At 41.9% G+C, this 26,557-nt stretch overlaps 1 protein-coding gene across 5 annotated transcripts in view; it reads left to right on the plus strand.

Moving 5' to 3' along the window:
* Positions 1-23,561, plus strand: part of SEMA3D (semaphorin 3D) — a 144,341-nt gene extending 120,780 nt beyond the window's left edge. For all 5 annotated transcript variants that reach the window (XM_037389214.1, XM_037389215.1, XM_037389212.1 and 2 more), the window contains 7 exons: positions 266-488; positions 3,471-3,559; positions 5,068-5,109; positions 6,355-6,512; positions 8,615-8,679; positions 10,937-11,076; positions 22,248-23,561. In XM_037389214.1, coding sequence (XP_037245111.1) covers positions 266-488; positions 3,471-3,559; positions 5,068-5,109; positions 6,355-6,512; positions 8,615-8,679; positions 10,937-11,076; positions 22,248-22,661 — 1,131 coding nt within the window. In that variant the 3' untranslated portion in view covers positions 22,662-23,561. The remainder of the gene's footprint in view (positions 1-265; positions 489-3,470; positions 3,560-5,067; positions 5,110-6,354; positions 6,513-8,614; positions 8,680-10,936; positions 11,077-22,247) is intronic.
* Positions 23,562-26,557: the final 2,996 nt, after the last annotated feature.

Below are 26,557 nucleotides of genomic sequence, written 5' to 3' on the forward strand. Positions count from 1 at the left end.
AAAAGAGGAGAGTGGAGAAATGAGGGAGAGAACGACACTTTGAAGCACCAGAGGAGCACACACAGCCAGCATGCTGCCATGCTTTTAGATCAACACTGAGCTTTTTCAATTGTAAATCAAATCACCAGCCACTGGCAAATGTGCCTTACAAACCAATACAGCTGATCTGGCCCAGGCAGCTTTCCTACTACACAAAGACACCTGCAGATCACTTGTACTTCTTTCCTAATATTCTTCTCATCTTTATATTCTCTCTTTCATCCAGTGTCCAAGCAAAACCTATGATCCACTCATAAAGTCTACCAGAGACTTTCCTGATGAAGTCATTAGCTTTATTAAACGCCATCCACTGATGTACAAATCCATTTACCCAGTGACGGGAGGACCAGTATTCACTCAAATCAATGTGGACTATCGTCTGACTCAGATTGTGGTGGATCACGTCATGGCAGAGGATGGGCAATATGATGTTATTTTCCTAGGAACAGGTATGAGAGAGAACTTCTACACAAAACACATAATTTAAGAACTTTTACTACAGCAGGTCTTGAATAAACCTGTTGGTAAGCTTTTTCCCACACATGCAGCTTTGGGAAGCATTTAGGTGCTTCTGATTCTGTGCCAGGTCTTCATGCAAATGTTAAGATTAGATTATTTTTTTCAGCTCAAGAGATCACTTCCATTGGTATTTTAATGACTTCTGGTCCCTAGGTGACAAACCAGTGAAGGGTCAGAGTACCTGGACCTCTTACCTGCCAGGTACCATTCAGTACCTCTCTTTACGTTACATGGTAGTCTGGCAGCACATCAATAACCAATTAAAAGAAAAAAAAAAAAAAAAAAACAAAACCAAAAGAAAAACCACCAACACCTTAATAACTTCAAGGATTACTTTCTGTTATGGGTAGTGATGTGGTTCTTCAGCATTAAATTTCATGTGACACTGAACAGCTAAGAAAGATTTAAAATTGAGCCTAAGGCAACAATTCCTCTTAAATACTTTTAAAGATATAACTTAGCAACATGAATAGCTCCAAACAAAAGAACCAGGACTGAACAGAGAGAGGTTAAATTACTCCGTTAGTAAAACTGAAGAAACCTGCTTTGCCATTTTTGTATGGATAATTATCCATCTATTTACATTTTAATAACAGTTACACGCCTTAAGGAAAAAGTCTAGTTTTACCATAGTAATTAAATTTAGAAACACTGGATGAATCACCCAGCAGCATGGTATGCTAGGAAATATTCATAACATTTCTGAAGAAATAATCTAATGTCTTAATCCACTGGAATTTCTTGCTCTTAACCGACAATTTGACGTTCTACAAAGCACTTCTCACTGTTAGATCTGAATACTTTGATAAGAAGGTCATTGCCATTATCCCCATCTCACAGCAGGTGAAACTAAGATTTATCCAAGGGCAGTGGATCAGCTACTGCCATGAGCTGCAGGGAAATTACGATTTCTGTTTGAATCCTGCCCTAGCATTTTATCTGGAGTATAAGCAAATTTGGTGTCATATAGTGGAGTTTGATAGGTATGGATATTCTGAAGTGGTTTGGGGAAAGGAGTGAATTGTCACAGAGCATCAACTCTTATAAAGTGTGGGTTGTCTCAGCCTTCAAGAGCTTCCCAGCTGTGTTATCACACATGTGAGTCCAGAGACAGCCTCTTTCTTGGGCCGTTGATGTCTTTCAGCTCAATCTCTCTCACAAGTCTTGTCTTCTAAAACAAGGTAGCGTGAGAGTCCCTCTATGATGCCCACAAGCCGAGTACAGTGGTGTCAGAGAGAAAAGCAGTTTCGTAAAAAAGAACATGAAAGTGCTGTTTGCTCCCCTGCTGCCTGAGGAGGCTGGGAATGAGCTTTAGATATGATGATGGAAAATCTGTGTTGCTTTCTGAATGCAATCTGTAATACAGTCAACAGAGAAGGAAAGGGCACACATTCCCAAGCTGTGAGATGCCTAGGATTTGGGAGTAGTCACTAAAACTTTTCTTCTGAGAATAGTGAGAAAAAATAATTTAAAACTTAGCTGTCTGAAAAGATGAGTTTACTAGTTAAAATGTACAGCACAGTCTTTCAGTGGCTATAGAGGCTGCTTTCAGCTGTTTACTAACCTCCCTGCAAAATTTGTAATGGGAATAAAATTATATTGAGAGACAAGCAACTCGAATACTCCCAGGTTAACTGTTACTACTCAGCACCGGTGTTAATTCTTTCAGAGTAAATCGTCTGGTTTAGACATGCCAAGACCAGCATGTTCCGTGCAGTCACTAGATGGCACTCCATAATATGCAGACCTTTATTTATCTGCAGTGCCCTCCTTAAAAGTGAGTTTTCTTTTCGGGAAGCACATGTTTTTGTTCTATTTTATCCTCTAAACTTGTCCTATGGAAAAAAAACAAACCAAACAAAACTCTGAAGATAAAATTTCAAATATTATCTAGAAAGGCTGAATACAGATATACCAAATAACCCAGGAGATTTGGAGCAGCAGCAGATCAGAAGCTTATTATATGTTTGAGTATCTGCAACCAGCTTGTACTTATGCAGGCTTTAGCAATTATGTCAAACACACAAACAAAAGAAAGCTCTAATACATAAGACAAACTGAAATACTTTTGGCTTTGATTGGTAATATGATCTTCAGTACTTTGGGAAAACAAGAATGGAAATCTCATTCTTTCCATTATAATGTATTATTTTTCATCATTTCAATACTATGTGTAGTGCTTAGGACTAATCTGTGCTGTGTCATTTCCACACCGCACGTCTCGGCACTCAACCCACTTTCCCCGAGCAGCCTTTAAGGGTTCTTTTTAAGGCCATTCAAGATTCAGTAATGTCCAATGTTCTGAGATGAAATGAGCAGCTGTTTTTTTCACTAAGCAGGAGTTCAGGTTAAAACTGCTGAATGGATTTAACTTAAAAAAAAAAAAAATCTAGATAACTCCAAAGAGGTAATTTCTATAATGATTAAATAAGGATTTTGATGTTGAACGGAGTTTTTATTCAAACATTTCCCTAAAACAACAAAAGCAAACCACAAATGGAAAAAGTGCACTGCATAAATCTCCGTGTTAAAATGAGATCTAATTAAGTTTCTATACTGGATAAAAATTAACTCTCTAAAAAAGGGGAAATAATTTTCTGCCAATTTAGTCTCCTAAACTGGATCTTTTTGGAGTCAAATAGGCCCCAGTTCTTGGTCGAGGGAATGTGCAGAAACTCCTAGCTGGCGGCACTGTAGGCACTTCTAGCCTACAATTGCTTTGGCTCAGCCATACATCAAAACCACAGATGTATTGTATAGAGCTATATAGATATCAATATATGGGGATAGGAATAGATGTTGTTTGAAGGCTACATCCTTGATGCACTAGCTTTATCTTCAGGGCGTGAAATGGAGTGGCATATGTACTGAAACACAGCTGTGGGTTTTACATGATGAACAATTTGTTTCAGACATAGGCACAGTCCTGAAAGTTGTGAGTATCACAAAGGAGAAGTGGATTAAGGAGGAGGTGGTCTTGGAAGAGCTGCAGATATTCAAGGTAAGCATTAACAGCCACAACATCAATTAAATATTATTCAGGGGACTTCAAGGCCCAAACTGGCTTCTGGTCTGTCTGGCTGTTTGTTTACTGGAACTAGTTCAAGTTTCCAGAGTGACACTACGTAAATTTTTAAATGCCTTGGTACTCTTTGGGTAAGTCAGTTGAAAAAAGTTCCAAACCAAAACTCATTTATCCTTTTCAAAGCCCCATTTATCCTGCCTTGTTCCAGTCTGAAATTTTATTATGAGCCCAAAATTTTTTTTAGTAGTATTTTATTTTTAATGTAATTTTTCCTATTGTCTCAGCTTTGGGACTGTTCTTAGTACAATTATATATATTTTTTAAAAAACAAACCAACAAACAAAATTCCACAGATGCAGAAAAATTCTTAAATAACAACTTCAGGAACTGAAAACAAAGAAAAGAAAGCAAAGTTAGGTTTGATTATCAATGTGTTTTAATTTATTGGTGAAGGCTGAGTCAATGTATTGCTGATTCTGGCTGAGTGATAAAGAAGAAAAGTAACTGGAGCCCTGCTAACACCAATGATTTATTCATAAATTGAGCTCGCAAAAAGCCCAACCACCTTTCTGTTGCACAGGCACAATTTCTTAACCTCGTTGCTGATGAGGGTGCTGACGCCGACGTACTGTTACAGAAGGAAAATGGAGACCTGTGCCTTCCCTACTGATTTTATTTTCCATTTAGTAATTTCCTCTTAATTCTTTGCATTCTCATTTTGCTTTCTTTTCATGCTGTGTAGCTGTTCTTCAGTTGTCACCTTGGTTTTTGTCACAGTTAATCTGCATCCCTGGGATTTTGATTACTTTCTCACACATCCTCTCTCCTGTGTGCTATACAGGGTCTTAGCCGGAACTTTTGTCCATACTACATACATGAATCTGGGACAGTATTTTCCAAGTTTAAGGACAGGAACTGTGTTTTTGCATCCAGAAAACTGAAGAGGGTGAAGGGCTGAAAAAATGTCCCTTATTTCCTCAAACTGCATTAACATTAAACAATAGGCTTAGATTAAACATATTCTATTAGGCAATAGATAATACGCTGAGCTTTGTCCTGTTCTAACATCAGCCACTGGCAAAAATTTCACTGTCTCTCACAGCAGTGAAATATATCCTGGTGCAGAGGATCTGCCTGTGTATCCCTTAAATGCCATCTAAGCCTTTCAAATAGTGCTTAATAAGAACTGAAGTTGATGTGAGGGCTCATTGGCAGTCCCCAGGATGGGGTAAATAGCAAACTCAGACAATTAAAGCCAGTGCCTCATAAGCAGTAGCAAAAATTGATGCGAGGTTTGGTTTGTTTTGTTTTGTTTTTGAAAGCATGAATTTAGTGATTTTCTGGTTGTTTTTTTTCTTTTCCTATTTCATATTTGTTTAAACCAAGCAAATGAATCTGTAATTTTATTTACTTTTTGTATGTTCTATTTTTAATTAAGAACAGGGAATATGTAAACTAATGCACCTTACTAATTCATTTTTCAGCATCCTTCATTTATCTCAACCATGGAGATTTCTCAGAAGCAGGTAATCACAAGCTCCTTTACTTACTGCAGGTTATATGGTATGCTGAACGCGTAGCTTGTTATTTTCAGGTGACGCCTGTTACTGGCCAAGGTTTCTAGGGATGACTTAAAATGTATCTGGAAGGAGGAGATATGTTTGAACTTTTTGCCCGCCTAATTCACATTGGTTTACAAAGAGTAATTTGTGTACCCAAGCTGGTAATTCTTCATTGAAACAAATCTTTAGTTGTATGGTCATGGGATTTGTGAATGAAGTCAATGCACATTTATTTTCCGGACACTAGAAATACTTGTCTCTTTACAATCTAGTAATAAGTTATTATTACTATTATTGTTGTGATTTTTATTAGTAGCCAGGAGACATCAGGGCCTCATTGTGCTAAAAGTTGTGTGTACACAGACTGAAAACCAGTCCCCCTCCTCTAAAATTGCAGTCTAAAGCTGGGTGGTCCAAACCTGGCAGCACGGGGACCAGTCCCAGTTGGGAACCTCCTGATGGGAAACTGTTTTATGGCAGCTCCGAGCTCTCTGATGGCTACATGCTTGTTTGGGAGGCAGTGTGACAGCGGAGCCATCCCTCCCTGCCCTGCAGAAGTGGCCGGAGCAGCTCCGGCACAACGTGCCTCCCTCACGCAGGAGGAGGTATTTTGCTGTTCAGGCACGCACAGCACAGCTGGGTCCCATCTCCCCTGAAAAAAGGTGGCAGGCCAGCTGGAAGCATTGCATGAGCCAGCTCCGGCTCAACAGCAAGCATTTGGACCACCCTTGTCTCAACAGGCAATCTGCTCATATGTTGGGGAGAGGGGAGTAATATTATCACATCCTACCTAAGGATCAGAAGCAGAAGATGAAGTTTTATTTGCAAAAGGTCGTCCTTAGTTCCCAGATTCTTCATGTCGTGGCTATCCCAGACCCTTGTTTTTAAATGTGTTTATCCATCCATTCTTTCCATGGTTTGCTTCTGATATTTTATTGCAGCATAGATCTAAAGGTGTAAGGGTGTTGAGTGCTGGTGTCTTTCCAAGACTATCCCCTTTCCTCTCCGCTGCTTTGTCAGGGATGGACGGGGACTGGCCAGTTTACACCAAGCCCTGAGAAACACTTTATCATAAGGGAGGAATTCTCCCTCATTTTGTAGAATCTGGGACAAGGCTGATAATCTGCAAGTGTGGCATTGGAGAAGGGAACTTTTAAAATGGGCTACTGGGAGAACGCTCCTAATTAATTCGCTTTGCCTGATTTGCAGCAACAATTGTACATTGGTTCCAGGGATGGATTGGTTCAGCTCTCTCTGCACAGATGTCACACGTATGGGAAGGCTTGTGCAGATTGCTGCCTTGCCAGAGACCCATACTGTGCCTGGGATGGAAACTCATGTTCCAGATATACCCCTACTTCTAAAAGGTAAGAAGAAAAAAAAAAAACCAAAAACCACAGCGTGCTGTAAAAGATCTTGCTGCTTGCAAGAATTTTAGAGGTTCCTAATCAGAATGTGTTGCCTTTTTACTTGGCATGCCATTTGCCTTAAAATTTGATCATATTCTGGCCATGTTTCACATTTGTGCTTGAAGGGCTGTGAAGACAACATAGCTTTGTTTAAGTGCGTGTGACAGTAACTCGGCTACCGCAGCTAACATCATAAGTCCGGCACTTTCCTTTTTTATGCCAAGTGCATTAAGGCATGGGATGCTCAGATGGAGGTCCAGGTTGTAGCTAACTCTGCCTTGAGATGCAAGAGCCTCTCTCAAGCTTCTGACTTTTGCACAGGGCACCACTGTAGTTATAAAATGAAGTTTAACTTCGTATCCCAGAGTGGTCAATAATAAAATAGTTTTAATTCCTTGATCTAAATGAATAATTGTATTTGTGGTCTGGCCATGAGAGGGAGACAGAGATTGAAGTACTCTGTTTTGACCACATCGGGAGCGTTTTTCCACCAGCAAAAGAAGCTTTATCTGAACTTTCTGTACCCATCAGCTAGGACAGCAGCACAAACGCACGGAGGGAGAGCATGCTGCAGGCTCTAGCAGCAATGTGCCTAAGCTCTCGGAGTTCTTCGCTGATTTAGCCAGAGCTCTGAGCTCGCTCCTTGACCCAGAGTCTTTCACAGCCTCTTTGTTCCCCTTTGGACGAGGTCTTCCTGACAGTAATTCTTGCAGTGAGGCTTCAGTCTGAGCTCAGGCTGTGAAACAAGACTTTCTACCTTAGGGCTGCAGGGCTGGGACCCGAGCAATTAGACAAACCATTGAAGTTAATGACTCATAGGATATCGTGTCATGGTGTCAAGGAACTTTATGCATTTCTCCTCAAAGCCAAAGCAAACTAAATTCAGAGAAGCATAAATGAAAGGAGAAAAGCAAGTGTTCAGGCTCACTGCAAAGTTAGTGACACATGAGGCTTGCTGAAGCCTGAGGTGGGCTGGGACAGGGAGATTGATGGTCCATGTTTTTTTAACAGATGCGTAGTTTGGTGGGAAGGCCAAAAGTCTGTGGCTCCAAAACAAAGGATGAGTGACTGGCCACGGGAATCCTCCAGTAGATCAGTTACTTTAATATTTTTCTTTTACGTAGCAGCCTGAGCTTCCAGCATGTCTACAGCTTTTATATAGCAACAGACAGCTCGTCTTCGGGACCCCCCCAGCTGCGGCATTGCTCTGCATGTAGCAAGTCCCACTCCTGTTGCCTTCAGCGTGGCTGTGAGGGAGGAAACCGTTCCTCCCTGGCTCTCCAATCCTTCTATTAAAAACCTAAAATACAAACTCTTTTTTATTAGCTCTTGGGAGATAAATGCAATCACCCACAGAGGAAGAATTTGCTTTTTTTTTTAATGCTATTACACCGAAATTACATAAATCACAGTGAGTTTAAGTAACATACCCAGCAATTAGCAGGCAAGTTAGTTGTGGAAGGGAGCAGACCATCACAGACCATTGTCTCAAGCATTTTTTCTGTACATAAAGATGAAAGATAATCACATTTCTCAATTGTTTGTTACTAAACTAAACCATATGCTTTTCTCTCTTCATTTTGATGATGGGTTTACCAGTCAGTATTACCTTGGGCTGATCCAGAGCTCAATTTTGAATATCTCTGTTGAACCCAAGATCTTTTTTTATGACCTACAACATTAAGGATGTTTTTAGGTATTTCCAAGACAGTACACCCCACCCGGAGGCCTGTGCCTCATGCTCCTGAAGCAGGTTTAGACGTCCTTTCTGTCACTATATTACGCACTTTTTATTTTGGGCAGATCTTTTTTCTCTTGAATTTTCTCTTTCCCTCCCAGTGGTTTTCCCAAATCACAGGCCCTTCTCTTGATGTCAATTGTACAAATCTCTCTCAGCCACATGCTGCTTTGAGGGTGAGGCTGGTTTTAGTTAAGACCGTAATTGTCAGCAGTAGTGTGGGAGCAACGCGGGTCCACATCTGCTGAGCTCCTCTGTATTTTGTTGTTGAATTCCAGCAATTAGGCCCAAAGTGTTACAAGTTTGCATGCTCTTCCTATAGGCGAGCCAGAAGGCAAGATGTCAAATATGGAGACCCTGTTGCACAGTGCTGGGATGTGGAAGACAGTGAGTATTTTGCATCTTTCTTACTCTTGTTACTTTGGACAACAGTTTACTGTGAGGTTCTCTGCCTGAAAAAAACTTGCTGAGCTCGACAGAATAGCACTGTTAAAGCAGTTGCCTTTCCTACACTTCATATACATTACCCCTCCTGCAGTTGAAGTTGCAGAGCTGGGGCTGCTAAGGGATGGCCGGCATGGGCCAGCACCCTCACATCCCTTATGGGTGCCCCTCCCCAGCACTCACCCAGGGGAGGGAGATGTGCCCCGATGCAAAAACCTCACACATTTCCCTACAAGTAGCTAATGGGATGTGTGTGATGTTTCATACAGAAACAGAGGAGATAGTCCCGCAAAGAAACCTGCAGGGGTGAACGGGGAACATGCCATCTTCTCCCCTTCCACTGCATACACTTGACACAAGTCCCAAGCTCCAGCTGCCAAACCAGCCCCTTCCCCTCCCTGCAGCTACTTAAATACTCCTGTTATTAACAAGAGCCTACCCCCTCTCCCTGTGGGCTCCCCCCGTCCTTTCCCACACCCCCTTTTCAGATGCCAAAGGGTCTGGCTCGCTCCTTTGGCAACTGCAGCACTTCTCTTCCAGCGAGCACTGTCAGTATGAAATCCTGCGGTTACGCGGCAATCTCTGCGGCAGCGTAAAATAAATGAAAAGCATTCAGAACCATGCTTGGGTTTGTCTGGGGCTCTTCTAGCTGCTTATTAAAGCGAACAGCCCAGTCAAAACAGTGTCGATTGTATCGCTGCACTGAACGTCTGATTCAGGATGAGCCACCACTTTCCATTGATCTCTGGTTATTTTTTTGCCATGACAGTGTTGGGTGCCTGCTGCAGATCTCGGCATGAGTCAGTGCAGAAATCAGAGCTGCTTGCCACAGGATCAAAGCCTTCAGTCTGTTGCACAGTACAGAGGGCTCTCACTGTACATGTGTGCTTGCAGACATAGTTAAAAAGTCAGGGTAAAATCTCGTTTCCATTAAAGTCAATGACAAAACTCCTGTTCGTTCCCAAGGGACAGAATTTACTTGCTTGCTGCTTAGTGTGGCTCTCCAAATAGGGGTGTCTGAGACTGTGCAAAGCTCAAGGTTATAGGAACCCTAGCAGAAAGGCTGACAATGTCACATTTTTCTGGAAGAATGAAAGAGATACTGGAAGAGTTAGCTTTGCTAGATAAATGTAAAAAGACTTAGCACAGAAATGGGTATTAATCCTTTGCCCCGTTGTAGCACCACCAGTAGAAATTTCATCCAGCTGGGCCTGACTTCTGTGCCAGATGACTGTGCCATAAAACCATGAAGCTGACCTGTGCCACTCCAGGCTCTTGGCTTATTTATACCATTTGAGATAATTAATAACATTATGGCCCGAAAACCTATTTAAATTCAGTGCTCCACTGTGTGAGATTCCCTCCCAGAGACTTCATTGGCTGCGTGAAGTTGTTTGGCTCTGCTGAAATCTCAGTGGCACAGTGAAATAAAAGAAAAGCATTTAATGTGGAGAGCTTGAATTTCTATAGATCTCATATAGGTACTTATTATATTGAAAAAACAATCAAAAATTGCATTAATTTTGTTGTTGAGCTAACTTTTGATTTAGGAGACACCACTGCTTTCACCTTCCTTTCTGTTATTGGCAGGGCATAAGAAAGAGCTTTAGTGCCATAGTAAGGCAGATAAGAGACGGGTAAGATAGACTAGAAAGAGAAACAGAGATGCAGAGGCTAGTAAATTACTTGCTCAGGTTTACAGAAGGCCAAGAAAGGAGCCCACATCTGCTCATGGCTCCTTCAGTATTTGGTCTGAAACGTACACAGAGCATTTGAAATTATACTGAAGGAAGGTAAACTTCAGTTTACTTTAGTCCTGTGACTCCTTTAAAGTTTTTGGGATGAACAGACCAGATGGTACAATCTACCTTTAGCAACTTTAGCTCAGGTTTACAGTTGCATTACTTAAAGGAAAAATACAGATCAGATTTTAAATTCCTCAAAGGTGAAAGCCTCAACTTTAAAATGGAGCAAGCTCATGATATAGATTTTATTGACCTCCTAAAAAACCGGTTGCACTGACGGAAGGTTAGCAGCCGCCTCTAAATCCTCATAGTTATAGTTTAAGCTAAAAGTTAAGTTTCCTTTTGCTTTTTTATAATTCACCCACTCTTACAGCATCTGTTCTGAATCAGGCTATTTTCCCATTGCTTTAAAAACCAGGTCAGGGTTAATCTCCTGTACCATGTTTGCTTTCCAGGCATTAGTCATGAAACTGCTGATGAAAAGGTGATTTTTGGCATTGAATTTAATTCGACTTTTCTGGAATGTATTCCTAAGTCCCAGCAAGCCTCTATTAGGTGGTATATTCAGCGCTCTGGAGAAGAACATCGAGAAGAGGTAAGTTATAGTCATCAAGTCAAGTTTCCTCTATAGAGAATTCACCTGAGCATTAAAAAGCAGGAGTTATTTGGATTAGTCAATGTTCTACTTTTTCTTGCCTCACCTTAGGTATCACATAGCATTCTGCTATCACCATTTGGGGCATGCAGTGCGGAAGAGAGAAACCATTTGCACTGTGTCATAAGCAGGTTTCAATATTTATTCTGACTTACATGCCTTCATATTAAAAAAAAACAAACCCAGAAGAAAAGGTAAATAAGGTTTAATTAATGGTAAAAAATCAAAGTACTAAACAAAAAAGCACCCTTTTGTCCAATAATTAACACAACAACTATCCTATAGGTAAAAGTATTTTCAAACCCCTTTGTTTTAATAAAATCTTTGTTCCATTTAGTGTCTGATTGCATTCCCTTATCATGTTAAGCAGTGTAGCTAAGAATTGCATGTATGGCTTGCTGCTTCTCTCCATCTCTCCCCAGAGAAGGAATGCTCTGTGCAGTAAAAAAAGATTTTTATTTTTTGAGGGTTTTTCTGTGTGTGCTTTTTTTGTTCTTGTTAGTGGAGTCTGAGAATTTTTCTTAAAAGGCACTCTGTGCTGATGTAGAGATGACATGTTAAAGAACTGCACCTTGCATCTGAAGTAGGAAGCAGTGAGACTTGTGATAGCCCTTCATTCTTGCAGAAGGCAGGTTTAGGGTCTTCACTGGTGGAGAAGCCCTGGCAAAGCCTCAGGGTCCGCACGTACCCCCTACACAATTTCCTGTTGGTTCCTCTGTGAGGTGGTGGCAAAAGGACCCTCCGACTTGCCAAGATGGTCAATGCACTGGGACTGATTAGGGCTGGGTTTGAGTGAGATTCAAACCTCAGGAGTTTTCACAGTTTTTCCTTACATGGCTGATTTTGTGTCTGAGGCCACGTCCTGCTGTGATGGCAACCATGGCGTCAGGGAAGGAGCCGGGAAAAGACCTGCCCTTTCAAAGGAGCTGGTCCCAGGTGTCAGATATGCTTTTTTGTTAAATGTTCATCCAAGACAAAAATTAGTTTAAATGACAGGAATTATCAAACACCCAACCAGTCTTCCACTCTCAATGGTAATTCATCCTATGAGACTTTCTGAGTGCAGAATATGTGCAGGTTCTTTCTAAAGGCTGGTCAGGGCAGGTGCCCATGAGAACCTCACGTCTGGGTGAGCAATGTGACTCATGGCAGTAGTACCAAAGTTACTACCCCAGTTGTGTCTTGGCCTGGGAAGCCAGAATAAAGGGGTTCAATGCACTTCTGATTTTCCACCAGATAAGACAAAAAACACCACACGGCTGTATATTGACTACAACACTGCAGTACTTGTACTCCCCTTCTCTCTCTCATGCTTTGGACTGGCAAAACTTCTTTCCTCTGCTTGGAATAAAAACCTGATTAATTTATAGACATGGTGCTTCCCACAATGTGCAGTAAACACCAAAAGAAAGAGATTAATGGTTTGAAATGCCTACTGCCTCTAACCTCCATTAGAGCCCATACTTGAGGAAAAAGCCACAGGTGGATGAAGTGAAAAACCCAGCTAGAAGTCTATCAGCCTTTAAAGAGGCATTCACAGGATGGCCAGGGCTGGAAGGCACCTCTGGAGATCATCTAGTCCAACCCCCAGCTAAAGCAGTGTCTCTCAGAGCAGGTTGCACAGGATTGTGTTAAGTGGGTTTTGAATATCTCCAGGGAAGGAGACCCCACAGCCTCTCTCGGCAGCCTGTCCCAGTGCTCTGCCACTCTCAAGGTAAAAAAGCTCTTCCTCATATTCAGATGGACCTTCCTGTGTTGCAGTTTGTGCCCGTTGCCCCTTGTCCTGTCACTGGGCACCACTGGCAAGAGCCTGGCCCCGTCTTCTTGGCACTTGCCCTTAAGATATTCGTATGGATTGACAAGATCCCCTCCCATCCTTCTCTTCCCCAGGCTGAACAGCCCCAGCTCTCTCAGCCTTTCCCCACCAGGGAGATGCTCCAGCCCCCTCATCATCTTTGCAGCCCTCCACTGGCCCCTCTCCAGCAGCTCCTTGTCTCTCCTGAACTGGGGAGCCCAGCACTGGGCCCAGCACTCCAGATGGGGCCTCACCAGGGCAGAGCAGAGGGGGAGGATCCCCTCCCTCGACCTGCTGGCCACAGTCCTCCTAATGCACCCCAGGGTCCCTTTGGCCCCTTGGCCATGAGGACACACTGCTGGCCCATGGGCAGCTTGCTGCCCACCAGCACTGCCAGGTCTGTCTCCACAGAGCTGCCCCCCCAGCAGCTCAGCCCCAGCCTGTGCTGGTGTGTGGGGCAGTTTGTCCTCAGGGACAGGACCCTACACTTGCCTTGGTTGAACTTCATGAGGTTCCTCTCCGCCCAACTTTCCTACCTGCCCAGGTCTGGCTGAAGGGCAGCACAGCCTCTGGTGAATCAGCTGCTCCTCCGGGCCTGGTGTCATCAGCAACCTTGCTGAGGGCACACTGTCCCTTCATCCAGGTCGGTGATAGATAAATTGATCAGGACTGGGCCCTGAGAGAACTCCACGAGCTACAGGCCTCCAGCTAAACTCTGTGCTTTTGATCACAACCCCTCTGAGCATTGCCACTCATCCGGTTCCAACCCATTTCACAGTCCACTCATCTCAGTCACACTGCCTGAGCTTACCTATAAGGGTGTTACAGTATCACCAGGCGTGATTTCCCTTTGGTGAATCCATGCTGACTACTCCTGATAACCCTCTTTTCCTCCACATGCTTAGACATGACCTCCAGGATGAGCTGCTAATTAACACACAGGCATTCATTGTTTGTGCTTTAGTTGATTTACCTTTAACTGCCCTGTAGAGAAGAGGGCTTTACTTCCCTAAGGCAGCAGTTTGTAAATGCACGTCCATATTTGATCAGGGAAACAAGTAAAGTATTTGCTTAATTCTAACCATGTGTTTAAGACTAATTTCAAAGTAAATTTAAGCAGATAGTTAACAGGTTTTGGGGTTTATTGTTTTTAGGGTTGGAGTTTTTTTGGTGTTTTTTCTTCTTTTTTTCTGAAGAGGAAGTTATGGAAAGTTTTGAGGAGACTCAATCATTTAAAAAAATAATGTATTGCAAAAATAGCATGTGCCTGAGCATCTCAAAAAGAGCTACAAACTTTGCTTAAAGCAGCTAGTTCCCTGTGAAGAATGTAAAATTGCTTTATCATAAAAAGTCACACTTCCTGTGAAGAATGTAAAATTGCTTTATCATAAAAAGTCACACTTCCAGGATGTGAAAGCCTCTTTTGAAGGGCTGCTGAAATCGAAATTTTGAAATTGAGCTTTATCTGTGTCAATTTAGTGGGCCAAAAAAAAAAATAAAAAAATCAGTTGATTTTCTTATGAATCACAGGTTCAGATAGGCCGCTGAAAGTCAGGAAGCCAAACTCAAGCTTACTTGATCATAGAACAAACTGCAGGTCAAATCAACTTTTGAACAAAGTTAGGGCAGTTAACATAGCCCAAGTTAAAGCTATATTATTTTTTTGCCATGCTTTGTATTTCCAAAAGGTTCCTTGTAGCAGTGACCTGGCCCCTGCTGCTTGTTCCGGGCCAAATGCCAGGTGCCCAGGCATGGTGGTGGCCAGTACTGCAGGATGGCCCAGCGTGCCAAGGATGTGCACAAGGAGAGAGAGTAAGGGAATGCGTGCATATGTGTGATGGCATTTAAAGCTCCAGCAAGCACACAGCATACATCTTTGCACATTAGCAGCCTTCCACAGAAATGTTTACTGGGCTTGCTCTGTGTAAACAGTCTGACATCTGTTTGTAGGAGAAAAGCAAAGCTTTGCTAAAAGGCTAGATTAACCTTTGAGGCAAATTTAGAAGAAAATTTGAAGGAGAAATCTGCAGACAGATTTTCTGCATTATGAATGCTAACAGTAGGCAAATAGCTTTTTACCACATATCGTCCCTAAAGCCATAGCAGTGTTTCTGTGATCTAGCTTTGATAAAATAGAAGTTGGAGCACATGTTCCACAACTCCTCAGGGTGGTTTTGTTAGTTTATGTATTTTTTTTTTCAGCCTTTGAAGATAAATATATAAATGCCTGTATAAATGCATATGCATGCATTGAAGGTTACAGGATTAGATCACTTAAAGACAGGATACAGCTATTAATTCTGTTTGGTTTCTGCCAGAAAATTCTTATAGTAACAGAATTTCTAGTGTTTTGGCCCAAGTTGGTTCCAGGATCCTAAGAACTTGAACTCCTTCTGAGCAAACTCATCTTGCAGATCTCCAATCATCATATCAGGAGACATAAGTTTTAGAAGAAAAAGAAAAAAAAGTTTGGGGTTCTTTTGTTATTTTTAAGATAAAGTTATTAATCTAGTAATGTCATGGTTTCAAGTGCATGTACCTAAAGTTAAATTCCTAATTTCATATATGGCTGCCTAAATAAATCAGTGGGCCTGTAGAGGTGTTGAAAAATCACTCCTCTTATTAGATAGGATAAGGGTATTTGCAGGTTAAGATGTTAATCCCTTGTTAATTTGGGGATTCAGAAATCGAGATTTTAACGTTTTCTAATTTGACTTATCAGTGAAAATGAATTAATCAGTATTAGAGCCTAATTGGAGGCCTTCCCAGAAAATCCAAAGATTGGCAGAATGATTGACTTTCTTTTCAAAGTACTTCAGTTTGACAAAATTACCATATGAGACAGAATATGACAGTGTGGTCATATTTAATGTATAACCTGATCTTTGCTCAGCCAATGCCTTATCATAACTTTTCCCATTACAATTGTATTTTCTGCTGGCTCTCTCTCCTTTCCTGCAGCAGGTTTCTCAAATAACATTGTACATGATTTTAGTGGGTGCCGTAGCGGTATAACGTATTGTGATGACGATACCATGCTTTGCAAATGACTCAATGCACCTGGAACTTAGGTTACAGACTTTTAGTTCCAGGGCTGGAACTGCAATGTCTCAGCAAGTCTTTAAACCTGGTTTTACAAATAGATGGCTTTGCACTGTCCTGGACATGCACTACAGCTTCCAGAGGGAAGGAAAAGGTGAAATCCAGACTAGATGGGAAGCATTTGGCCCAGCAGGATATCCCTAACATTTCACCCTTAGGGTCATGGTTCAGAATGTGACTTCCAGGCAGAGCAACCTGTGGGGAGGGACAGGATCTCCTGCGGTACAGGAGCTGTCACCAGGTCATTTTGCTGCCAGTGGGAGTATGTTTCCCTGTAGTTTGGGGCTGTTTGAAGGTCAGGAGTCAAATATCTAGTGCTTTTGTGTTTAGTGTTGCTCATGCAATTGATTATGTTTGTTCCTGTTCACACAGGATTAGTCACTGAGATGAGGGAGAACATTTCAGTGGCTGCAGTTCATGAAAGAAGAGCAGGGATGTCATACGTTCATAATGTCTTAAACTGCTGAAGTTTTCTGAAGCTTAAAACAGATATTTATGTATTTCTCAAAAAAAATCGTATGTATTATATTGTGTATATAATAGGCACCAGGACTGCCAGAAGCAAATGCATAGCTCCCCACAATGCCATTAATTTTGGTGCCCTGTGCCTCTGAAAAGTATTACCCCCCCCTGCTTTAGGCTGACTTTGCTCCCAGTCTGCTGGGGCTCCAGGTCTGCCAAACTGCCACCTCCCCTGCAGGGACAGAACCAACCTGAAGTGGCAGAATAGGTGCAGATCACTCTTAACTCTCTCCTTCCTGCTCTGTTCAGACCTGGGGGTGAAAATGAATCCACTAAAAGGCAGGAGGACATTTCAGTTTTTTCTTCAGTGGTTCTCACCCTTTCCATATTCCTGCCCACAGCCCTGGGCTGTGTTTTTCTGACAGACCCAGCTTGATGACCATCTGGTGGTTTGGTAGGTACACGAGTTTGGACAGGACATCTTGCCAGGCACAAGACTGTGACCTAGCTCCCCCACCACAGCAAATAGGTCTTGTTTCCATTCCACATTTTAGCCAGACTGAAAAGACGTTTTTCAGTTTATCCAAGACATAAGCTTCTCTTTTTTTGTGGCTGCGGATTGTTGTGTCATCATGGCCAGTTTCTTTGTTACAAACATCTAGTCAGCAGCATCTTGTGAAAAAATGGTCACAGATTCAGTGCCAGCCCCAAAAGCTAAGAGCTGGGTGGGAGCTGAGTAAGGGGGAGGACATGCACCAAGAACTGAGTTTCCAGCAGTACCTTCTGTGAGAGTAGTTCAGTGCTTGAATCCTTTGGTCAATGAGAAAGAGATCAAGAGAGTGGGAAAAATAAGAAGAGGTTCATTCTGCAGGCTAGGGACTACTTATAGCTTTCATGCTTTCACTCTTTTATTTTATATGACCCATTGGTCTCCCCCCCAATACCTCAAGATTCTTAAATAAGACTAATATTTTTGACAGTTTCCTGGGGAAAAAGAAGAAATAACTCTGAACTGAGATATAGCACATGACATTTCTCCTTTGATTTGGATATACTGGGGGAGGGGTGGAGGGGAGAGGGAGAGTTTAAAATTTAGTCTCAGAATAAGAAGTTAGCTTCACCTTGAAAATAACAGGAATCATACATTCCCATAATGACATTGCACCAGCAACATGTTCTTCATTTTTCCTGTGGCTTCTTGATAAATAAAAAAACATGTTTAAAAAAAAATAAAAGAAAAAAGGGAGAGAGAAATTAATTCTACAGCTGCGTTGAAGTTAAATGATTATTTTCACAGTACAAGAGAAACAAAGTAATGTGTAACAATAATGCCAAAAAACCCCAGAGTGATCTTTATTTCCAGTCGAATGATGAGGATGAAGAAGAAAACAATAGAGAAAGATGAATTCTCAGCAAATGTTCCTCATTTTCTTTTCTCCCCTTCTCAATTTGTTCAGGGGTTGCACCCTAACCAGCTTACCACTAACATTTTTTTCACATGTTGATTAATGAGGGAAGGCAGGCTTTGAAGCCACTTTCTTCTCCCAGACAGGTGCAGTGTTTTAACTGTGAAAGAGTTGACATGTGAATTATTTGTACAGAGGGAGCTATCTAAACACATCGTTAGCAAAGGACAAAAGGCATTGACCTAACCTGGTGTCACAGCACTTCCAAATCCTTGGTTGCTTTCCAACTTACTGATTGTTTAAATGTTTGCCATCGTTATTGGCAATGCCTATTTTTTCCTCCATTGTTAAATTCAGGTTGTGAAAACAGAGTGTTTGATTTGCATGGAGATCTTTTTTCCCTTTGTCAAATATTACCAGTATCTCTGGCATGTGGCAAAATTCAGGTAATGTAACTGTAGGCAAACTTATGGGCTTCTCATGAAGGATAAAAGATACAATCTGTTGATAAAATATTGTAAAAAATCTGCTCCCACTCCACTAGGAAAAGAAAGTTAATAGTAATCAATTGCTTTGTTTTTGTGGCTTATGATTTGTTCCCTATTGAACAAAACTATGTCTCTCATGTTTAAGTTTTATTGTATGCTCAAATTTAAGCACATGTCAGCAAGCTTTTATGAATGAAGCCTTTGTGCTTCTGAATTGTCAAATACTATTTACAAATATTTTAGGAGAGTTATTGATTATGACATGGGGGAGGAGGGGGACGGACGATGACAATGAATCCACAGTTGTCCAAAACAAAATTATGTCTTTTATCTAACTAGTCCTTTCACTCTCCTCAAATTTTAATAAAATATGTTTTACATCTATAGGTCAGGAACCAAAGAGCACATTAAGCATTCAAGCGAAAGGTTAAAGATCTACTACCAAGTAATGAAATGCCAGGTGTTTATGAAACTCCAGAGCCCTGTGAGGGGAAAAGTAGAGGGGAAAGACAGGAAGAGTTCTGAACCTATGGGTAAAACAACATAAACAGGATACCAAACAGAGAAGGGGAGGGGGGGGGACAGTAATGAAGTGCTGCTCAGTACTTGTGAAATCAGAGCCATAATTTCATCCTGCCAGAGGATAAGACAGGAATGAACAATGAAGGCACAGAGGAGGAGGAGGTGACAGTCACTGTAAATCAATACCCAAGGTTAACACAGGACATTCGGTAAGAACACTGCTTCATTAAAAATAGGAATCATGATGGGCTGGGATTAAGGGACGTGTCCAATTTAGACGCTGTTAGCTTTCTCTGCAGTATCCCAAGGCAGATGGGGAGGCAACTCCATCAGTTAACACGTTTACGACTAGAAAGTGATGGCTGCTAAACAAATGGTAAATAGTTATGAGTAGCAGGGTGCTGGACTTGGGGGTCCAGTGATCTTTTCAAGTCTAGATCTGCCATTATTCTGCCTTCCTTTCACTGAAAATAGGCAAAGCACTACTGAGGGCTCTTTGGACTGGTGCCCAGCCAGCTGAAACAGCCAGCTGGAGATCTTCCAAGTGTAGGAGGTACACAGCTGTCAAGACGCTCTAGACTACAATACTGGCAGGGCCACCGATAGGCAGATGCTACTGCTGCAATTGCATCAAGCCCTGAGCTCAAAGAGATCCATCCTGTTTTCACTCAGACAATGTGGGAACTTGGTCTTTGCATAGTGCCTTATGAAACCCAAATGTCTGGCAATGAGCTGCTTCTTCCCACTCTTTTCCCTAATTTGCTCAAACTTGGGTCTTCACATTGACATGAAGCCTGGGCAGAAGAAAGGGGGGGGTTCCTTGCCATATTGCAACAGCCAAGCCTCCCAGCGCTTCCACCTGGCCCCTGCTCCTGCTTCTCTCTCTGGGGTACATCAGCACAAGGAAACATCTGCCCTAGACATATTTCTGCCTACAGCTACCTCTTTGTGGATTCCTATATGCATTTCATGCTCCTTTTTTTAGCCTAAGAAAGGTACATTTACTTGGAATGAAGTGTCACTAGCTGATAAATTGAGGACTCCTGCCCTATGCTGTAGGTCTGGAGGTGGAAAGGTGGTCTTTGCTAGTCTGTCTCCCTCCTATCTTCTGTGTATGTGCTTGTGGCTTGACTATGATTTCTTTGGTTTAAACACAGTGTAGTAAATCAAAAGTAGCTTGTGCTTATGTAGCACCTGTTGTCAGGACAATCAATTTTCCAGGAATTTCTTGAAATTAGTATGATTTCACCCTGCTGGTGCCAAGTAGGCATGCTTATATACAGTTTGCAAACAAGGAAACTAAAGCTCAGGGTTGACCCAACACCGTCAAATAGTGGGAGGAGCCAAAAAAATATTTGGCTGCAGAACCAGGCACGTTCTGACCAGGCTTTTGTAGCGGTTGTTTTCTTGTCTTTGCTGCAGTCAGATGAATAGCAGTACACAGGCTTATATCCATCCACGCACACATCTATATATCCATCTACCTACCCACCTACTTACCTACCTACCTACCTATCCAATCTGTGTGTCACTGAAGGCTGCTACAGCTGATACAGTATTAAGCCATCTATCTCTCTCTCTGCATGTAATTTATATATATGTGTATTGCTTTTTCTGGTGATCTCAAAATAGTCTTTCAAATTTTTTAACCCTTCCAAAGTCATTATCATAGAAACTTAGAAAGGGTAAAGCTAAAAGCCCTGGGAGGTCATCTCATCCATCTCTTTGCTCCAGGCGACCCTATTATGATAAAGTACTAGTGAGTTAGAATCATAACAGATGGAGAATCATACGTATGTATACACTTTTTCCCATGGAGTAGAAAAGGGAATCATGTGCAGATTTTTTACATAAAGAAACAGTGTGTAGCTTACCCACTGTGAATAAATCTAATTTAGTCATCTTTATGCCTCCCTGATCTTCATCCTCTGAAGTTTGCTGGAGGGTCAGATGTGCACTCTGGGAAATTTTCCACATTCTGTGTTGGTTCTTTCTGCCCCCACTCCCCCCCCTTCTTAAACCCACTACTCAGCCTTGTGCTTAAGTGTTTCTACGTTATCGCAATGCCACCAGCAGCGCTGAGGCTGTGCTGAGGGCCCTGGCTTTGCTGGGGGCTGCGTGAGCAGCGCTCCAGGTCCCTTGTGCCGTGGTGTGCCACAGCCTCTGCATGACAGCAGAACATAGCACACCTGGGAGGTGACAGCTTTGGGCTGGACCAGGATCATTTTCAAAGGAAATGCTGGTGTTGGACACTGGGACCTAGGGCTCTGCTTTCTGCTTCCACCTCTGCTACTAATCTTTATATGGTCTTTGGCAAATCACTTACCTTCTATGCTTCCCAGCTGCAAAAATACTTAGGTGCCCAGTACCCCATCCTGTTGTGGTTTTCTTTTTTCTTTTCTTTTCTTTTCTTTTATTTTCTTCCCAGTGGTGGGCTTATGCTTTTATGCTTTTTTTTTTTTTTTTTTTTTCTTGGGTTATTTTGGAAATCATTTTCAGATCACCAGATATGTAACTTACCTGACAGTGTTATTACTCTAAGGTGCACCTTATTTTTAACATGTGAGATCGTGCTGTATTTTTTGAAATATTTCCATTCATAAACGAAATTGCAGTTCCACGCTGACACACTTCAGCTCTCACTTGCAATCTCATTCTTTTCTTTGCTTTTTTTTTTTTAATGGTTTTTTTTTTCCCTCTACATCCTTTTTCACAGATCTTAGCAATAAAAGAATTGTACTTTGTTGCATTTGTCTAACCGCATTGGGTGTTTTTAATCACCTCTCAGAGAGTCAAAGCCAGGATCAACTTCCTTTTGTAAAACCCGGTCAAAAAGATCAGAATCACAGCACTTCACTTTAAAAATCAGTAGTAGTATTTATTTTCAAGTGTAATAGTAGGGCCTCAGCTCTCCACATATGTGTAAGCATACTGGTATATCGGGTGCATTAGCGATACCTCAAGAAAAGCAGTTAAACGAGTGGGATCTGTGGCACTGAGTAGCTACCCTTCCTTGGGGAATGCGGTCTGACTCATTGCACCGGGGTGTGACGAGTGTTACTGTCTGTCCTTTCAGCTGTACAGCATGTGTCTTTTACAGCTGCATGCTGAATGGTAAGTGATGCAGATGCTATAGTTAGGAGCAGAACTCAGCCACTGAAAGGATCTCCCGGTATCGGTCCCAGCTGCTCATGCCCCACCGTGTGCTGGCACCCGGGGACAAGGGACGTGCCGTGTGCCAGCCGAGGCTTTTCTCCACCTCAGTGTAGACTGACATGCATTCTGGTTTTGCTGATGAAATTCACCTATAGCGTTCTTTTTTGTCCAACCCCACAGCTGAAGGCTGACGAAAGGGTCATCAAAACAGAGCATGGGCTGCTGATCCGCAGCTTGCAAAGAAGGGATGCGGGAGCCTATTTCTGCAAAGCCCAGGAGCACACTTTTGTCCATACCATTGTGAAACTGAATTTGAACATCATTGAGAATGGACAAATGGAAAGCACTCAGAAAACTGAGGATGATGAGGGTCGGGTGAGAGATTTGCTGACGGAGTCCCGGCTGAGGTACAAGGACTATATCCAGCTCGTCAGCAGCCCCAGCTTTAGCCTGGATGAATACTGTGAACAGATGTGGCACCGGGAGAAGAGGCGGCAGCGGAACAAAGGTGGTGCCAAATGGAAGCATGTGCAGGAGATGAAAAAAAAGCGAAACCGAAGGCACCATGAGCCAGCCGGGCCACTATCTACATAGTTTGCAAATGCTATTTAAAGAAAGGACATTTTCCATGAAAAAAGAAAAAGAAAATAATACTGTGTTCTAGTTTTGTGCAACTTGCCTATGAATTAGTACTGCTTCTTATTGAGATCAGATAACTCACCATCACTAATAATCTGTATGAGACTGTACAAGCGGATTCCATACCAAATGAGATGTTCCTTATTGGAGTACCACACACCAGGCAATAATTTTAAATGAATTCATTAAAAAGAAAACGTACACTTTTAGCTAATTTCTGGCTAGCCTGAGGCTACGTGGGCTGTGTTCTGTGCTTCCTGCATAATTTTCACATAGGATTTGGTGTCCGTGTTCCCATGTTAATATTTGCTGCCACATTCCACCCCAGAGGTGGCTACATTTCAGGGGAGGGCAGATGTATTTCTAGTTCTTTGGCATCTTTCTGAAAAGAAGCATGGTAGAAATGTGTGACAGATCTGCAAGAATACCCGCTAATTTACCCATTGGGCTTGTATACAGGCACGTGGGTGGGGTTTGCTAGCACAGACAGGCACAGCAAAAAATCAAATTAAATATTGGCTTAGCAACAGCATTCATTCTCCCTATAAAAAAAAAAAAAAGAGGGGAATTATCGAGCGTTACTCATTAGAGTTTGACTAGCCACCAGTTTGCAGTCCATCTGCTGAAATGAAATGTTGACTCTAATTGAAACTGCCACCGAGATGCTTGGAAGTAAATTTCCTAAGTGGTCAGTGGGAGGTATGTGCACAAATCCTATTAACAAATAATGGGATTCCTGCCTGCACCTCTCCTGACTCTCCGAAGGTTTGACTCTGACTGTTTCTCTGGCTGTTTGCTAGCTTTATGCAGAGGAAAAGAAAGATAAAAGACAATAATAAAGCTAAAAAAAAAAAAGACGATGAGGGAAAATATTTAGTGGCTGAGACCAGTGCTCTTGACACAGAGCTGACATTCCTCAGATGTGTGTATTCTTTGGGATTTTCTCCCAAAGGTCTTATGTATTTTTAAGTTGAAAATTTGCATCGTTGGAATTAATACTTTTATTATAATTAAATAAAACAAAAGATGTCCATGTGTAAATAAAACTTTTAAGTTTGAAATTTGCTATATACCATAATTTTCATTTGTAAAGTGTTCCTTGGTTCATATTGTGTTTTAATAGTGTAAATTTTTCCATATAAGCAAGAAACACTGACTTCACTCCTGTCTATTTTACATGCATGTGATTTCGTTGATTTTATTCCTGATATGCAGCAACAAACACAGGCTCAAAATCAGGCCTACTGTCTCTTCTCATGAGTCACCGCCCCCCCTTTCCTCTCTTCCAGCTAACCTCCCTCCGTTTTGCCTTTCACGCCTTTTTGAGTGTGAAATGACAAATTAGCCACTTCCTCACATGGAAGAGAGCTTTGACGGATACCAAAACGACAGACTTTGCTTGTTTCTCATGCATTCTACAGATCTTGAGAGCAAAGTCTGTGGGAAACCCATGTAATTGGTGTGCACCTCATTAAGGAACCGAAAACATTGGCTCTGAAAGTTGCAGATTCGCCCTTGCCCATGCTGGTGTTTGTGTGCGCATTCAGTTCCTGATCTATAGTTGTGTAGATCCAATTTGCATCGTTGTTCATTTCCTCTCTGCTGAAAGTCAGATATAGTGAAGTGTTTGTCAGATTTCAGCAAGGAATCTCAGCTTACCCACGTTTCTTGTAAAACCCCAAGGCTGAGTTGTTGCATGTGTTGTATAAAAGCCAGCGATGCCATATGTCATTAATTTTAGGTGCTTTTTTAATAGGAGATGTATGAGTTAATTAGGAGATGTTAGATAGCATGCCTACAATGCTTTGATAGTGTAAAGCACTGAGTGCTAAATATTATAAAATATGGCTGTGGGGAGGAGGGAATTTCTCAGCACAGGACCTTTAATCAGCAGAGAGACTGACGCTGAAGATACTAACCAGTCATACAGTACTTTGAGAACACACAGAGAACTTTTTGCCATTTTTGCTGCAAAATAACATTGGCCAGGCATTTCACAAGAGGCTCGTCATGTTGGGTACCCTGATTTTAAGGCCAATTAAGACTACTTAAAGGAGGAATGGGGGGGTAATAAACTACTACATATAAAGCACCCTAAGACAGGGATACTCAATATTCTTGGCTGGAAGGTTGTGCTGTCACCATACAGAACCTGCCCAATTATTCCTTATTGGAATTTTATCAGTCCACAAAGTCCCATTTCTCGGACTTGGACATAAGTAAATGAGTGGAACGACACCAAGTCTATGGAATAACAGTGGTCTGCATTCGCATACACTGACAAAGGACCTACTCTTCTACCCAGTGGTGACGCAGTATTTTAATTATTGCATTTCAGATGACTCTCATCACATGTTTGCCTAATTCATAAAAAAGCAAACCCATGGTTTTTCTCTTCCATGAAAATGAAATAATCTGATTTATGCTTAGATATAATTGGGGTTATGCATTCTACAAATGAACCCCCCCAACTGACTTTAGTAGAAGTCTGGGATGACTAAGGGTCTCAGTGCTGGGAGCATTAGATTTAAATGGTTGAATTAAAATGTTATTACTCTTAAAACAACTTTCATTTCTTTTATTTCAAATGTTGCTGCAATGAGATTCTTCTTAAAGAAATGACCTCATCAGTCTGGGGTACAGTGGTAGTGTAAACCCCCAAGTGAGATATAAGGCCTCTTCCATCACGGGAAATAAATTCAATATGCCCCAAACCAGTGTGCTGTATTGGGTTCATGCCACCCCAGGGAGCATATTTAATGGTGTTGCATAGATAAAAGTCAATGTTTTGGTACACTGGGTAAGATGTACGCTGTAGGTGGCAGGGCTGGCACAGCTGCTCATGCACAGCAGATCCACATGCAAACCAGAGCCTGGAGGACCTTGGAGATCATGGAATGAGAGAGACAGATCAGGGATCACTCCAGGAGGTAAGATAGGGTTTTGTTAGGCAGGACTCAACAGTGCAGACCCAGGAGGAGGTGCAGGAGGAGCGGTGGGTCTCTCTTTGCAACCTGCAGTCCCAGAGAGGCTTCAGGGGATGAGCTAGCCCAGAAATCTTAACAGGAGGGGATCCCCCTCTTTTCAGAATATTTCATCTTCTGTATAATTTAAAGGCTCAACTCTTAGGACTGCTTAGATTTCAAATCAATGATTTGGGGGTCAGCTGGGCTGCTGTGATCTGTACTATGAGCCACAACAGGCCCATAGTTAAAATGAAACTGAGCCTTGCCTCCTTCAAGAGCTCCATAAAAGTGAAGTTGAACAAAGGTTTGTCCAGAGTGGAAAAAAGCTGCCTCCGCCTTAATAACTGTAGGTTTTTAACAGATCCCTTAGCGCATATGATACAACATAGATATTTATTTACATATGCATTCAACCAGGAGTCCAATTATTAATACATTATCTTTTCATTCAACAAAACCTTTCCATTGACCCTGCTTCAACAAAAGGTCAGTGTTGGGCTGTGCTGAAGTGGCTTCAAACAGATTCTTAGAATCACCAGCACAATGTGAGCTGTAGTTATAAAAATGCTGAAAACTGACATAAGCTTTAAAACCCAACAGAGCCCTAAATTTTGTAGCGATCTTGCAGTCAGTTAAAATAAAACAGAAAATGGGATTAGCAGAAAAAGGAATAAAGTATTAACACTTATTCTGATAAACTAGTTCCATTACTGGAAACTGTTCCAACAACAGGTGTGAATGCGTGTTCAAGCCATAAGCAAATACTCTCCTCTCCAAGCCATTAAACTTACATTGCTTGAGGTATCTAAGAGCCTGAATACCTTCTAGTTCATGCATAGATTTTGGACCTGGTTCTTATGTCACTCATAACAAAGTAATTAGGCT

Source organism: Falco rusticolus, chromosome 5 (genome assembly GCF_015220075.1).
Source record: "Falco rusticolus isolate bFalRus1 chromosome 5, bFalRus1.pri, whole genome shotgun sequence".
In the NCBI taxonomy this organism is placed as follows: domain Eukaryota; kingdom Metazoa; phylum Chordata; class Aves; order Falconiformes; family Falconidae; genus Falco; species Falco rusticolus.